Genomic DNA, 16,378 nt, shown 5'->3' on the forward strand with positions numbered 1-16,378 from the left:
TGCAATTGTTTAGTAATTCTCAATGAAAGTTGAAATCTTGGACACAAACAAACAAAAACAAGGGTTTACAGAAGTACATCAGATAAATATACAGCCCTAATGCTACAAACAAAAATGAATGTGAGAGAGAGAGAGAGAGAGAGAGAGGATCGGAGTGGTGGGGTGACAGAGAGAGGGTGAGCACACATAGCTTCAAGCATGTAGAAATATTTATCCATGGAAGAAAACACCATGTGTGCTCACTCTCTTCTGTCACCTCCCTTACCATTGTATTCCAATCAATTCACCAAGAAGTTTCAATCATGTAGTATGGGATTATGCGTGAGTATGTGTGTTTTTGGAAGAGGGGAGATTTAGAAAACCCTAAATCTAGAAACCCTCAAAAAGAGAAGCAGAAGATAAGGAACGTGGTGGGGACTGTTCCATTACAAAAAGAGGAAGAGTGCCTATGATTTTGATTTGGATGTGTGGAGATGTGATGGTGGGAATAAATGTGTAGGTTTATCTTTTAATGGGCCGGTTGCTGACACTTATATTTTATATTGAAACTCCCAAAACAATAATACACACACTTTCTTCTTTTTAAAGAAAAAAAAAAACATAAAATACAAACTTATATACACGCACTCTGTGTGTTTTATCTACTTGAATCTTGATTGATAATGTCATGTCAGAATATACAGAAATTATCCCTTTGACCCTTATACTCTTGAAACTTGATAATCCCAATAGTAATGATTCATAATATCCCAAAAAAGGCTTAGTCTAAATATTCGACGTTTCATGGATTGTTATTAGGATAATGCTACGCAGTCACGTTATAACCGTCCATACAAGGGTATAATGGTATTAAAACATTAGAAAAATTAAGCCTAGTTATTAGTGCATAAGTATTTTACATAACAGCCCTTTTCCTATAAAGTTCTATATTTCCCGTTAATGTCCGACCCTTTATTCTTCCACCTTTCGGACCAAATTTTACAAACAAATGAGATTAGTTTGATTAAGATCGATAAATTATATAGTTTGAGTTAATGATGATTTATAGATTAGATATAATTCAAACGTTTGATAATAGTAATAATGTTAATAATAATAGGATTGAGTTAGTGATATTAACAACATTAATTATTACTATCATCATTAGAATGTATCACTCCTTTAAATTATTATTTTATAAAATATAATAGGATTATTATACTTTTATATTTTAATATTATTAAATATTTTTAAATGTAGTAGGTTATACTTATAGTTTTGTAAATTAATATATGTAGTACTAATTATTATTTTTATGTATATTAAATTAATAAGTATAATATGTTTAAATTGTTATATTTTAATGTTATTAATCGACTGAATAGATACTTAGAGATTTTTATTTGTTATCCAGTTCAATTGAATTGAACAATTTATGATTTCTAAACACGAGGTATAACTTAAAGCTAAAGTGCACACCAATAAATTAATTTATTATAATTATTCCTAAACACAAATGTTTAAAAATTATTTTCTAATGTCAAGAATATTTATAATGTAACTTCAAAACTTAACTCACATAAATAAATAAAAGTACATATATATAAATTGGAACTCCTAGTTATTTAATTGAATTGAATATCAATTGAAATTGAATGAAATTTACTAGTATAAACTAAATTACAAACTTATTAGATTAAAAATAGAGTATTAATTTTTTCCATCAAAATAAATATAATAAATTAAAAAGTTAGTACCAAAAAAAAGTAAATAAATATTCATTTTCAAGATTATATTTCGAGATTAAATATATATTTTATTTGGTTCTTGAAATTGAATTCCACAACTCAATCATAGATGAATAATCATGTGATAACTAGTAAGGAACACTCCCCCTTCTAACTAAAATAATCTCACAATTCAATCCTAGATAAACATCTCATGATTATTTTGTCTAACAAACCAAACAACCACTATATATATTATGTACTACTACTACTATATTAAGTTCTCCAATCATCCAACCAAATGTAAAATTAATTAATATTCCAATTATACAAATAAATCAAAGATCAACTGACTCCAAGATTATTATCAATTAGAAAAATATAAATAAGATAAATATAAATAAGATGCAACTGATTAACGAACGGTAATATAACACTACAACAGTATATAGTTAGTATTTATATTACATGCACTAAAGTATAAAATACAAAATAAACTATCGAACGAGAGTATGGAGCTCGCATAAGGTTTGTAGCTTATTCCGATTGTATACTATATATATTTAGTACACAAATTAATGATTATTGTATAACTATAAAATCATATTATTATAATTTATATTTTTAAAAGTAATTGATAAAATCAAAATATGATAGTATCCTAATCATATGAAATTTGTAAATTAATAGTAGTATTATTTTAAACAATTAAATGTTATAACAATAATTATTATTATTTGTTAATCTTTTTGATATTGTCATATTATAGATTTTATTACAGTGTCGTAACATTATTTAAAATTATCCTTAACAAGTGTTAACTATGTATTTTACTTATATCACTATACTTATATTATACTCCCTCAGTCCCATAAATAAGGGTAATAGGTATGACACGAGAATTAAGACAAAATTAGTAAAGTAAGAGAGATGAAAAGAATGATATAGTAAAGTAAGAGAAGGGAGAGAATGATAGTTAAGTAGTGTTAATGGATAATGAGACTAACATTATTAAATTGATATAACTTTTGAAAAATGAGAGAGAATGGTAGTTAAAGTAGTTAATGGATAATGAGACTAACATTATTAAATTGATATAACTTTCTAAAAATGAAATGCACATATTTTTTCGGGACGGACGAAAATGGAAAGTGCATATATTTTTATGGGACAGATGAAATATTTTATTAGTATTATTAGTTAATTAGTAGTGTAAAACATGACACTACACTATAGCATGTACGTATATATAGTAAATATAATTTAAATATTTAATTATTATATCTATGCTATAATACTGTTAATTCTTCTTATAAAAATCTGGGAAAATAAGAAAAGGAAGTATGCGTATATGGTCACAACATTATTTATTGATGAATTAACACAAAGGGTAGAATAGTCCTGAAAATTTTAATACTTTCAAAGTGCATTAAATTCAATTAAAGAGAGCTCAGTTTTCTATAAAAAATTAGATTATGGCCGGCCATAATGTGGCCATTTAGCATCACTCACTAAAATATGGAGAAAGATATAGAACCCTATTGGTAGTACTTATTAATTCACCATTTTATCCTGAACTGGAATAAGTACTAGTACTATCATGGGGTAATGATAAACAACCAAATTTTGTACAACCAAAATAAGGTAATATTAATATTTGATGTATTAATTATATATTAAAATCATAAATATAGTAAGTGGATAAGTTAAAAAGACTTATTAGCATTTAACCTCATTTTTATATTTATATTTGAATTTTCTTTCTATTATTTTTAAATTTTGAAATAAAGTATGCACTAAATAAAATTAATGGTTCCAAAAAATTAAAAAAATATATACATAAATCATAAAAATATATGACCATAATATTATACACTTTCCATGTACTATATACGCATCCATATATTTTAATAAAATGCATAAATAAACTTATTTTTATACAAATAAACTAGTTTTTGGTTGTACAAAATTTGGTCACATAGATTTGTTGTACTATTATAGGATATATGTTGGAGGAGTAATTTAGTTTGGAGGAAATATTTGAGAGGAGAATGAGTGGAATATGTGGGAAATGATTTAGGAGATGTTTTGATGTGGGGAAGAAAGGAACACTCAATTTCTCAAACTTTCTCAACTCACTCAACTTCTCAACTTCTTCAACTTGTTCCACTTGTACAAAATGTTACAACTTTCTCATATTTATAGACATCCCCTTCCTATTCTAGAATCATCTACTTCATAATTTTATATTCTAAATATCTAGATTTTTATCTAGATATTTCTTATATAAATATCTATTAATCTAGACTATTCTCTCTAAATATCTAGATATTCTCCTACTTAATACTTTTATATTCTAAATATCTATATTCTAGAGAATTCTATCTCTAGTTAATTCTACCAAAATGTTTAGATATTTCTCTCCCCCAATTCTAGATAATTCTACATAATATCTAGATATTTATGATATCTAGATAATTCTACTACAAAAATCAAGTTTAATTATTTTTATTCCAACACCCCCCCGCTTAAACTTGATTTGTCATCCCGAGCAACATCCTTAACTTGATAAAGTCTTCGTACTTGAGGGGCTTTGTGAAAATATCGGCAACTTGATCTTGCGATTTCACATACTCGACTTGAATCTCCTGGTTTGCAACGCGTTCTCTTACGGTAGCGGGTGTTGATATACTTGCTTCGGTTGTGGAACACTGGCTTCTTGGTTAGTGCAATAGTCGACTTGTTATCCACACAAATAGTTGTTCGCTCCTTTTGTGGCCTCCCGAGCTCCGACGTGTCATTATTCTCTTTGGCTTTGATCTCTTCCTCCATCGCAACTCGCCAAATTTCCCTTGTTGTAGCTTTTTCTGGTTTACAATCAACAGATAAGCAAAATAAGGTGAGATCTTCTAACCTTGGGGTGTCATCATACACTTCGCCCAAACTTCGTGTGCGTTGTGTTGCTCTTTCATTCAAGAAAGATGGTGGCGAGTCTCTGACAGTTGATGTGGGAGATGTAGGTGGAGTTGTTTGTTCTTGTTGCTCCTCTCCCGTCTGCTCGCCTGTTATTTGATCTCCAAACGGTGGTATGAAGGTGTAGTCATTGTTTGAGCCGAAATCCCATACTCCTTCTTCATCGAACTCCACATCTCGGCTAATCATGGTTTTCAGCGAAGTTGGATCATATAACTTATAGCCCTTAGTGTTAGAGTCGTACCCGATGAAGATGAATGGCTTGCTTTTATCATCGAGTTTACTCCTCGTTTGATCCGGTACATGTGCATAAGCTTTGCTCCCAAACACTCTCAAGTGGGCGATCCCTGGTTTCCTCCCGCTCCAAGCTTCTTGAGGAGTCATTCCCCAAACACTTTTTGTTGGAGACCTGTTAGACAGGTATACGGCGCACGCCACTGCTTCTGCCCATAGCTCTTTGGGCAAATTCTTCGTCTTCAGCATACTTCGAGTCATCTCGACGATAGTCCTGTTCTTTCGTTCGGCAACTCCATTCTGCTGGGGGGATCTTGGAACCGTCAATAGCCGCCGAATTCCGTTTTCTTTGCAAAACTCTTGAAACTCCCTAGATGTGAATTCTCCACCTCGGTCGGTTCTCATTGCTTTGATTTGTAGACCGCTTTCTTTCTCGACGGCAGCCTTGAATTTCTTGAATGCGTCAAATGCTTCTGATTTCTGCTTCAAGAAGTATACCCACGTTTTTCTTGAAAATCATCAATCAAAAGCAGGAAATAGTTATTTTTACCGAGCGAGGTTGGCTTGATTGGTCCACACACGTCTGCATGGATTAACTCCAATGGCTTCTGTGCTCTCGAACTTGACTCCTTTGGGAACGGCTTTCTGAATTGCTTACCAACTAAGCATCCTTCACAGAGTTGATCGGGGTGCTCGATGGGTGGTAATCCTCGTACCATTTCTTTATTTGACAGCAATTTCAAGCTACCAAAATTTAGGTGTCCAAATCGAAGATGCCATAGCCAAGACTTATCTTTATAACATGCTTGAAGGCACTTCACCACATCATTTTGAACATTTAATAGAAACATCATATTCTTGGACATTGGCACTTTGGCAATTAAATCATTTTTGCCATCTCTTATTGAAAGGCTATAATCTTTCATGTGAATGTTATAACCTTTCTCTAAGAGTTGTCCAAGACTCAATATATTGTTTCTCATATTGGGCACGTAATATACGTTTGAAATAAAATCATGAGCTCCATTTTTTAAACGAATTAGAATCTTGCCTTTTCCTTTAACTGGAATTTTAGATTCATCACCAAATGAGACGTTGCCACTTACTGATTCATCAAGCTCCACGAACATGCTCCTGTTCCCGCACATATGATTGCTCGCTCCCGTGTCGAGGTACCACATATCATCTTTTCTTCCAGCATCTCCTTTATAAGCTAGAAGAACACATCCATTTTCTTCATTCGTATTCTCCACATAATTGGCCTTCTCTTCAACTTTTGATTTTGTGTCTCTGCACTCGGAAGCATAGTGCCCATATCTATGACAATTATAACACTCTATAGAAGATTTATCGTACCTCGACTGTGGATTGCTCCTTCCTCGTCCCATATTTGGGAACTCCTTTCTTTCTTCATTGTTTGAAAAATATCCTCGTCCACGTCCACGTCCACGAGCATATCCTCGACCACGACCATGGCCTCGATCTTGTCTTTGTCCACGGCCTCTTCCTTGTGGCCACCACCATTGCTCGAGCTTTCTTCTTTCTCCTTTGGGCTTACTTGCAACTTCAAAAGTTGCTCCACAATTTCTTGTTTCTTCTTTTATTTCTCCTCATATGCTTGTAGCGAACCCAATAAGTGATCGATGGTCATTTCCTCCAAATCTTTTGTTTCTTCTATTGTAACTACTATGTGCTCAAAATTAGGGGTTAAAGAACGCAATATTTTCTCCATGATTCTAACATCCTCCAATTTTCACCATTTCTTTTCATTTGATTTGTCACCGTCAAGACTCTTGAAAAATAATCCGAAATTGATTCGGACTCTTTCATATGTAAAGATTCAAATTCCCCTCTTAAAGTTTGGAGGCGTACCTTCTTTACTCGCTCCGCACCAACACACGAGATTTGAAGCTTCTTCCACGCTTCTTTGGCGGTGCTTGCACTCGGACTCTTTCATATGTAAAGATTCAAATTCCCCTCTTAAAGTTTGGAGGCGTACCTTCTTTACTCGCTCCGCACCAACACACGAGATTTGAAGCTTCTTCCACGCTTCTTTGGCGGTGCTTGCACTCGAGATCTTCTCGAAATCGTCGTCCCCTGGAGCTTGGTAGATGAGATAGAGAGCCTTCTTGTCTCTCTTTCTCGCATCTCGCAATCTATCCCTTTGTTGTTGGGATGGATCGGTCTCGTCTTGTGGCTCCTCGTAGCCATTCTCCACGATCTCCCAAACGTTGTGGGCTCCTAATAACGCTTTCATCTTGATACTCCAATTATCGAAACTGCTCTTATTGAGCATGTGGACTTGGAACGACGACAAGTTAGCCATACTACAGGTAGGAACTTATGGCTCTGGTACCACTTTGTTGGAAATATATAGGATATATGTTGGAGGAGTAATTTAGTTTGGAGGAAATATTTGAGAGGAGAATGGGTGGAATATGTGGGAAATGATTTAGGAGATGTTTTGATGTGGGGAAGAAAGGAACACTCAATTTCTCAAACTTTCTCAACTCACTCAACTTCTCAACTTCTTCAACTTGTTCCACTTGTACAAAATGTTACAACTTTCTCATATTTATAGACATCCCCTTCCTATTCTAGAATCATCTACTTCATAATTTTATATTCTAAATATCTAGATTTTTATCTATAAAAATCTAGATATTTCTTATATAAATATCTATTAATCTAGACTATTCTCCCTAAATATCTAGATATTCTCCTACTTAATACTTTTATATTCTCAATATCTATATTCTAGAGATTTCTATCTCTAGTTAATTCTACCAAAATGTCTAGATATTTCTCTCCCCCAATTCTAGATAATTCTACATAATATCTAGATAGAGGAGTCTTATATTGCTAACTCATAACTTAATTGCTAACTACAACTAAATAATAGCCATTAGATATTTAAATTAAGGGCTTAGATCATTAATCCCTAAATCTCAATACGATCAACGAAAAACGTCAATAAGGCCATAGGATTAATTCCAAAAAATATCAATAGGGGTATTAATGTCAATTAATTACATGTTTAGTTATAACTAACTTTAAAAGAAATCCCAAAACTTTAAATTCATATAACATATATCAAATTAAAGATAATTTCATAAGGATTCCAACGATATCATACATGCATATGTTCCGAAGTCGAAATTTGAAAAAAAATTCAAAATTTTTTAATTTTTTCGTACAAACAGAAATGTCAACATACTATATAAAATATGTCAATATAATACATGTAGAATGTCAATATAAGCAATGGGTTAACATTCTTAAAGCATTGTGTTGACATTCTCAAAGCATTGTGTTGATATTTTCGAAACACTATATTGACATTTTCATCTAAAACCCTAATTTGGAGTTTTTTTTATCTTTTTCGATTTAATTAATAAAAACGAAAATTACACGTGGCAAATTGTAGACCACACGTTTTCTAAAATCTTATGATCTTAAATTAGTTGTAGTTAGCAATTAAATGATGAGTTAGCAATTGATTACTCATCTATCTAGATATTTATGATATCTAGATAATTTTACTACAAAAATCAAGTTTAATTATTTTTATTCCAATAATTTGTTGGTTTTAATTTGCTTAAAAGAGCAAATCTAACGGAGTTTTGAAGTTTCTTAAATTTTTATTGATAGCACCGTCCTGCAGTAGTAAAACCAAAAATGGTGAATGTCAGGTTCTCCTTTGCTTTTACAAATTAGTCTAGGTGTTAGAATTTGTGATAAAAATAACATTATATCGCATTGTGGGAAAAAAAGAAAATGAATGTTCACATATTGTCCTTCAAAGTTTTGATTATGTTTATTCACGAATTTAACTGAAGTTTGTGTATTAGGTAGCAATAACACTTTCTCATGCGTATCAAAATATATATACCTGAATTATAAATTTATTATGATGATATGATTGCCAATCGTGATGATTAAGATATACTACAATGAGAAGAATATCGAAATTATGATACCGGTGTACACTATGTATGAGTAATGTTTAATTACGTGAAATAGATGATCTCAAATTACATTGAAAAAAATATTTCATTTTTGATTTAATAGATAAGATCATATGAGTCACATTAATTCCATTTGTTAAGATTAATTTATTGTGGATTTGTCTAATACAGTAAGATTGATTGACTTGAGATTAATTTTATCATGGGGAAAATGCCAAGACGTATAAGGCAGAAATAATGGTTAATTTAAGTGGTATTGTCTTGAGATTGAGTATCGTACATTGGTACTGTTTCTACCTAATTGAGCTATATATATAAGACTTAATCTAATCTAATTTAATACATTAAGCCGAAACACTAGAGGTGTTCAACTGCTTGAGGTTAAATTGTTGTCACGTTATTCGATATTGAATTGGTATGTGACTATCCAATATAGATTTTTCACATGAATAGATCAGGACTTAATTGAAAAAAAAAAAAACTCAACATTGTTTAATCTTCAAACTGAAACCACCGTTTTACTCCCCCTCTCAAAGAGAAGATAGAGTAAAGTAATTGAGAGAATAAAATAGAGAAGAACATTCTTTTTTTTACTTTGCTGTCTCTCCTTTTTAACTATTTAAGTATATTATTTTCCTAAAATTTGTGCTTAAAAGAAGTGTCACACTTATGACTTACCATAGGATTGAGAGAGTATTATGTAAAAAAAATAAGCGTTAGAATTATTCGTCTCTCTAACAATGATGGAGCATAACCGCCAATAAACGATGACGTTCGATATGTTAGATAAAATAGTACTAAATGAACAACGACGATATTGTAAAATTTGACTTTATCTTGGATTAAAGTAGGCATATGAGTAGAGTATGCTAGATATCGTGATACACAATGTAATCTTAGCATTTTCACAAGCCTAAATACATTGTCACAGATTAGATTTTGAGAGCAAAGCATAGCCAAACAATATATACACTCCTTAAAAAAATGAAGCAATAAAATCATATGATGTCTGAAAAAATCAATATGCAATTCTCGGCCCACTACTACGGGTCCATACTCAGGCCCAACAGATCACACCCATTGGACTAACAACGGCGTCGTATTAGGGAAGGGGCATAACCGGCAATAAATGATGGATTACATTCTCAATCCAAACCCCTAAAAATAGAGGGGCTTTGCATCGTCTAAACTCTTTTCCTCTGTCTTACACACACACCACGTTCTCTCACTCTACAACTCCGCGGCGTAGATCCGAGGAGTTTTGGCTCTTCGTTGCCGCAAAAATCAACATCTAAATCACCGACTCTCTCCTTTATTCATTCAGGTAACTTCATTGTTTCTCGCTTTGTTGTTCGTGGCTATGTATTCATCGGATTAGGTTGATGTTGAGCTGCCTCCTCGATTGTTTTGATCAGGATCGATTGCTTTGGTTTTTAACTTTTACCTTATGTTTCCCTTTATCCGAATCGCTTGTGTATTTATTTGGAAGATCTGTTTGTTTGAAGAATTTTATTTAATTTTCTGAGATTTTGTTTCTCTGACAAGCTTGTATTTGCATCTGCTCGTTTTTTCTTGCTTCTGCACCACTAATTTCCTTTTTGACCTCGGAGTGAGAACTGAACTGAAAACATGTGCTCTCTTTAAAAAATTTGCCCTTTTGAGATTCGTAGCTTTTAAAGATTTGTTTTTATAGCTTATTTTGTATGCGCACTTTTTATCCTGGCTCGATCTTGTAGTGCTACTGCATTGTTAAACCTGTAAGCTTCATTGAATTCAGTTTAATTTCGGTAAACTGGAGGAGATTTCTTCCTCTACCTATTTTTTGAGTATTTGGAACCGAGGAACATTGTAGTTAAGTGCAATCTTATGTGGACACGAGTCATCTCTTGGTGTTATCATAATTCAAAGAGTGTGATTTGTGATGCTTTATTCCTGCTTCTTTGTTAGTTTTAGAGCCAGAATAGTTTTTAGTGTCACGGTAGTTTAGGATTGATTTAGTTGTATTTACTCTAGTAGCTGGTGTTATGGGTAGAACCGTAGAAGTTTTTATTATTATTAAGTTGTGTTTTTCTAATTAAAGCGTGCACCTTGGTTTCCATTTATATTATTGTTCTCTACATTAATAGCACAATTATTATTTGCTTATTATGTTAGTCTTTTCTTGCAGTCATGGCTGGATTAGCACCCGAAGGCTCTCAATTTGATGCTCGCCAGTTTGATACAAAGATGAACGAGCTGTTAGTTTTCTGATTCACATACTTCCATTTTGTTGTCTAATACTCCACAAAGAAGTTACTAGCGCTACTATTTTTTGTTACTCCTTTCCTTTACCCACTGTAATAAATGGTTTACAGACTTGGAGCTGAAGGCGGCGAGGAATTCTTCACAAGCTATGATGAGGTCTACGACAGTTTTGATGCCATGGGCTTGCAGGAAAATCTTCTGAGAGGCATCTATGCATATGGTACTTGAACAAAATATTTCAAATAAACTTACTATATTGCTTATCAATGTGAATATATAATGTTTATGTAAGATGGAACTAAATTATCCAGATCAATCTCAAATTCTTTTTTTTTTGGAACTGAGTGATGCAATGTGGCATCATCTCCTCTTTATGGTGTTCTTACTATACAATTCTCTGAAGGTTTTGAGAAGCCGTCTGCAATTCAGCAGAGAGGTATTGTCCCCTTCTGCAAGGGACTTGATGTGATTCAACAAGCCCAATCTGGAACTGGAAAAACTGCAACGTTCTGCTCTGGGATTCTTCAGCAACTAGACTATAACATTGTTGAATGCCAGGCTCTTGTTCTGGCACCTACTCGTGAGCTTGCCCAACAAATTGAGAAGGTGATGAGAGCATTGGGTGACTACCTCGGTGTCAAAGTTCATGCTTGTGTTGGTGGTACCAGTGTGCGTGAAGATCAGCGCATTCTATCCAGTGGAGTTCATGTTGTGGTTGGTACTCCAGGACGTGTCTTTGACATGTTGAGAAGGCAGTCTCTGCGCCCTGATTACATCAAAATGTTTGTTTTGGACGAGGCTGATGAAATGCTCTCCAGAGGGTTCAAGGATCAGGTTCTCATTTTTGCCTTTTCTGACTCACCTTCTCATTTGGTTTCTGTGCTCTAATCTCGTCGCTGCTCCCATGAAATTAGTTATTGCTCACACGGTTACACAGTATTTTTCACATAGTTTCCTCTTAATTTGAAGTTTTGCTTCTTATATTACTAATTTTTTCTAACACCTGTTATTTGTTCAATCAGATCTATGATATCTTCCAGTTGCTGCCTCCCAAGATTCAAGTTGGTGTGTTCTCTGCTACTATGCCACCAGAGGCACTCGAGATCACAAGGAAATTCATGAATAAGCCAGTTCGTATCCTTGTGAAGCGTGATGAGCTTACCCTGGAGGGTATCAAGCAGTTCTACGTTAATGTGGACAAGGAAGACTGGAAGCTCGAGACCCTATGTGATCTCTACGAGACCCTAGCTATCACCCAAAGTGTCATCTTTGTCAACACGAGGCGCAAGGTCGACTGGCTGACCGACAAGATGCGCAGCCGTGACCATACCGTCTCTGCCACCCATGGTGACATGGACCAGAACACGAGAGACATCATCATGCGGGAGTTCAGATCCGGGTCCTCCCGTGTGCTCATCACCACTGATCTCCTGGCCCGTGGTATCGATGTGCAGCAGGTCTCCCTGGTCATCAACTACGACCTGCCGACCCAGCCGGAGAACTACCTCCATCGTATTGGACGTAGTGGGCGGTTTGGAAGGAAGGGTGTTGCCATAAACTTTGTGACCACCGACGACGAGCGCATGCTCTTTGACATTCAAAAGTTCTACAATGTCACTGTGGAGGAGCTCCCAGCCAACGTTGCTGACCTTCTCTAGAGAGAGAGAGAGAGAGGATTGAGGTGCCAGAGGTTAAATTTTCCCTTATCTTCGTAGGTTAGTGTTAACGTGTGAAAGAGGGAGATTTTAAGTACCATTATTTGGAGAGGACTTCGATCTCCCAACTTTATTGCTGTCCCAAAACTACAACATTTTTGGTTTCTGTCTTTCTACTGTAATTGTCAAAAAATTTGGATGATATTTGGGTTTCTTATTTTGGTCTTTTTAAGTTCACTTTTTTGGCTTCGTTTCACTTGTGTAGGTTATATATATCGCTGAATATATGGTTCCTGTGTTTTATTCTTCTTATAAAACTTGTAATCCACTCTAGAAGATGGAACTTTGTTTAATGAAATAATTTGTTAGATAATTGGTGATATATCACTGTCAGCTGGATTGGCAGCGAAATATGCTATGGCCTATGAGGGTTGAAATCTTAAAAATAATTTAAATTTTGAATGGTTCTATGTCTGCCCTTTTACTTAACCATATAACAATTGTAGTACTACTACTAGTATTCTTTTATTTCTAAAAAGAAGGCTACGTTTTAATAATGGATATATACTAGAGACCATTATTTTAAGAAACATAAAATAGAGTAGTTAATTATTTAGTCCAACCAAATCTCTTTCTCCTAAGCCGCTTGCACCTTTCCTACGTTGGAATTATTAGCCTTTCCGAAAAGAATTTGGACCACAATAGAGTACAACAGGGATCCAAACCCTTATATTATATATTGTGCTGCATGGAGTTGCACACCCTATTCTTGCTTTGAATACAACAGGGATCCAAACCCTTAAATTACTTCATGCTAGTACTAAATTATTGCACAACGTTTTACAATTGCTATGTTTGTGCTAGCTGGTCACCACAAATTGTGACTTGTGAGCGGATGAGAAACCAACTCCAGACACATGTGATCCCAAATACTAGTAGTATATTCAACATGAAGACAGTATTTCGTAAACTTTTTGACTCTTTTATTTTGGAGCATTTTATTAATTGAGGAAAAACTAATCTCCAAAACAAACATTTACATCTACTTAATTAATCTCCTACCCATACAATCGTAACTCGATTTTTAATAAATTAACTCAATGGACTAGAGTGATGGCGCAGTTGAATTTGAACCCACGTCGTACTTCCCGAAATCCAAAGCGTAATAAGCTGTGTAAATTAGACACTAATCCAAAACAAATACTACTATTAAATTTTTTTAAAAAAATCAAAACACGAAATACAATTCAAAATGCCAAAATATAAAATGGGAAATCGTGTTTGACTTGCCTAACCATAATTCCTCCTTTAAAAACTACAGCTCCAGATATAAAGAAAGTCACAGATCAAACGATTCCGACATGCAAATAGAGCCTTATTACGGCGATTTCCGGTGTTACAGCACTTCATCCTCCGCCGTGACTCCATACTACCAGACGCCGCCGCAGAAGCTGAAGAAGGAGAAAAGGTGTTGGAGTTTTAACGATCCAGAGATGCAGAGGATCGTCAGCTATAAGACTTACACTGTTCAACCCAAACTTTTACAAGGAGCTTTCGATGGATTAAAGATCTTCTCTCGCATTAATAATCATTTCTCTCCTTCCCTTTTCTTTTCATGTTTCTTTGTTTTTTGTCAAGCTGTTTTATCATCTTGTGTAATTTGGTTTTATTATTATCATACTTCCAAAGTTTCATTATTGATTTCTTTGGCATGTAGATTCAATCATCAATCATGGGATTATACACAGAATTTCGAGTTGAAGAAAAAGCAATGTAACTCTATCAGTATACTATCCTAACTATAAAACTCAGTTATTTAAAAACAAAAAAGCAATCTTTAGAAACAAAAGCTATGATGCAAGGTGAGGTCAGTGGTGAAGGCTCTCGGCCTGAAGAAGGCCTTCTCGAATCTGTGAGGCGACTTCCTTGACAGCACCGGGTCCATGTGGAACAAACACAGCACTGGATTTGGAGGACGCCCCGATCTCCTTCATCGTGTCAAAGTACTGAGTTATAAGAACCATGTCCATCACGTCCTTTGCTGAAGTCCCGGGCACGTTCTCAGAGAAGGCCAGCACACTGTCTCGTAGCCCATCCACAATTGCCTGGCGCTGTCGGGCAATCCCAAGCCCGGACAAGTATTTGGACTCGGCCTCCCCCTCAGCCTTCTTGATTTGCAGAATCTTCTCTGCTTCAGCCTTCTCATTAGTAGCAACCCTCATCCTAGAAGCTGTTTATTCACACACACACACGAAAAATTTAAATCGAGAGCGCGTTGCCAATACAAAGGCGTTGTCTCATTAGAGTAGCAAACTTGCCTGCATTGATCTCATTCATAGCCTTCTTGACATGACGGTCGGGCTCTATATCAACGATGAGCGTTTGGACAATCTCGAAGCCATAAGCAGACATCGCCTGAAGAATGCACGTTAAGAGTTTGAATAACGGAATGTAGGAACAGAATGGTGTGAACGAGCATCACCTTTTCGAGTTCTTGCTCCACGGATTTGGCTATCTCGTTCTTCTGCTCGAAAACAGAATCCAGTATCAATCTTGGGGCACACTAGCTCTGATGACTACAAAATAAATCGGTTAGCAACACATAATCGACTTAAAAGAAGGTGCGAAAACAGAGTGGTACCATCGAAAACATAGGCTTGGATCTGAGCCTTGGTGTTGGAGAGCTTATAAAAAGCATCAGCTGCGTTTTGTGCCACGGCCCGGTATTGAATGGATGCAACCACAGTAACAAACACATTGTCCTGAAACACAAAATTAAATAAAAGGTTCAACCAAACACAAAAATATGAAACAAGATGATAACACATGCATGATGCTCATACCTTGGTTTTGGTCTCGCATCGAACATCAAGCTGTTGGACGCGCAGGGATAGCTTGCCGGCTAATTTGTAGCCGAGAAACCAAGGCACGCAGTGACACCCTGGCTCGAGGACTTCGCTGTACTTGCCAAACTTCTCTTTCATGCCCACAGTAGACTGTTCTACTTGAACACAACATGACAGTGCTTGACCCATTTTTCCACACCTGACCATATATACATAGATTGTTAATTGCAATATACTACATCAAACATCAAACTTCTATAATCTTTAGACTCCTCTCCTTTTATTAGTTAACAAAGTGGATCATAGAAATTCGAATTCAGACGGTTATAGAATTATTTCAAGTAGAAAAATAACTTGATCTAGGTTCAATAACAAACTGCAAAAGAGGTTCTTGGATTGAACACCATATGAGAGGGAAAAAAACATGTGTACCTTAATTCCTATGCACAAAGTTCTTGAATTTTTTTTGTTAGGGTTTCTGCGCTGATGGTTGCAAATATGAGATCTATGAAAGATTTTCCCGGAAGTTCTAATATGATTTGGATTAATGCTAAAATTGAGGGGTTTTTTTTTTAAATAAATAATTGCAGTATTGTACTATACTTTATAGAGAAAATATTCTCTAGAATATATATATATATATATATATATATATAATATAATATTAAAAGAATATATTTATAATACAATGTATTAAATTAATAGAATATATCTTGACACATATTAATACAATTCTTTGAATATTTAACTAG

General features: G+C 34.6%; 2 protein-coding genes and 1 pseudogene across 3 annotated transcripts; 1 reads left to right on the plus strand and 2 right to left on the minus strand.

The window, feature by feature from the left end:
* Positions 1-4,214: 4,214 nt before the first annotated feature.
* On the minus strand, positions 4,215-5,318 carry LOC148929329 (uncharacterized). Its single transcript, XM_089056802.1, has one exon. The coding sequence runs from the start codon at positions 5,316-5,318 to the stop codon at positions 4,215-4,217; it is 1,104 nt and encodes a 367-aa protein (XP_088912928.1).
* A 4,726-nt stretch (positions 5,319-10,044) lies between these two features.
* On the plus strand, positions 10,045-13,017 carry LOC125198247 (eukaryotic initiation factor 4A-2-like). The gene is made up of 5 exons (XM_048096631.2): positions 10,045-10,205; positions 11,049-11,118; positions 11,236-11,345; positions 11,529-11,959; positions 12,148-13,017. The coding sequence occupies exons 2-5, from the start codon at positions 11,051-11,053 to the stop codon at positions 12,781-12,783; spliced, it is 1,245 nt and encodes a 414-aa protein (XP_047952588.1). The 5' UTR covers positions 10,045-10,205; positions 11,049-11,050; the 3' UTR covers positions 12,784-13,017.
* A 1,520-nt stretch (positions 13,018-14,537) lies between these two features.
* LOC125195671 (hypersensitive-induced reaction 1 protein-like) lies at positions 14,538-16,176 on the minus strand (annotated as a pseudogene). Its single transcript, XR_016129032.1, has 6 exons — positions 16,059-16,176; positions 15,624-15,825; positions 15,422-15,542; positions 15,263-15,356; positions 15,099-15,195; positions 14,538-15,010 (listed from the first exon to the last, which is right to left on the minus strand). The product of XR_016129032.1 is annotated as a hypersensitive-induced reaction 1 protein-like (transcript).
* Positions 16,177-16,378: the final 202 nt, after the last annotated feature.

Source organism: Salvia hispanica, chromosome 4, assembly GCF_029641045.1.
Source record: "Salvia hispanica isolate PSC_SH4W2 chromosome 4, Shi_PSC_v1, whole genome shotgun sequence".
NCBI classification, from domain to species: Eukaryota; Viridiplantae; Streptophyta; class Magnoliopsida; order Lamiales; family Lamiaceae; genus Salvia; species Salvia hispanica.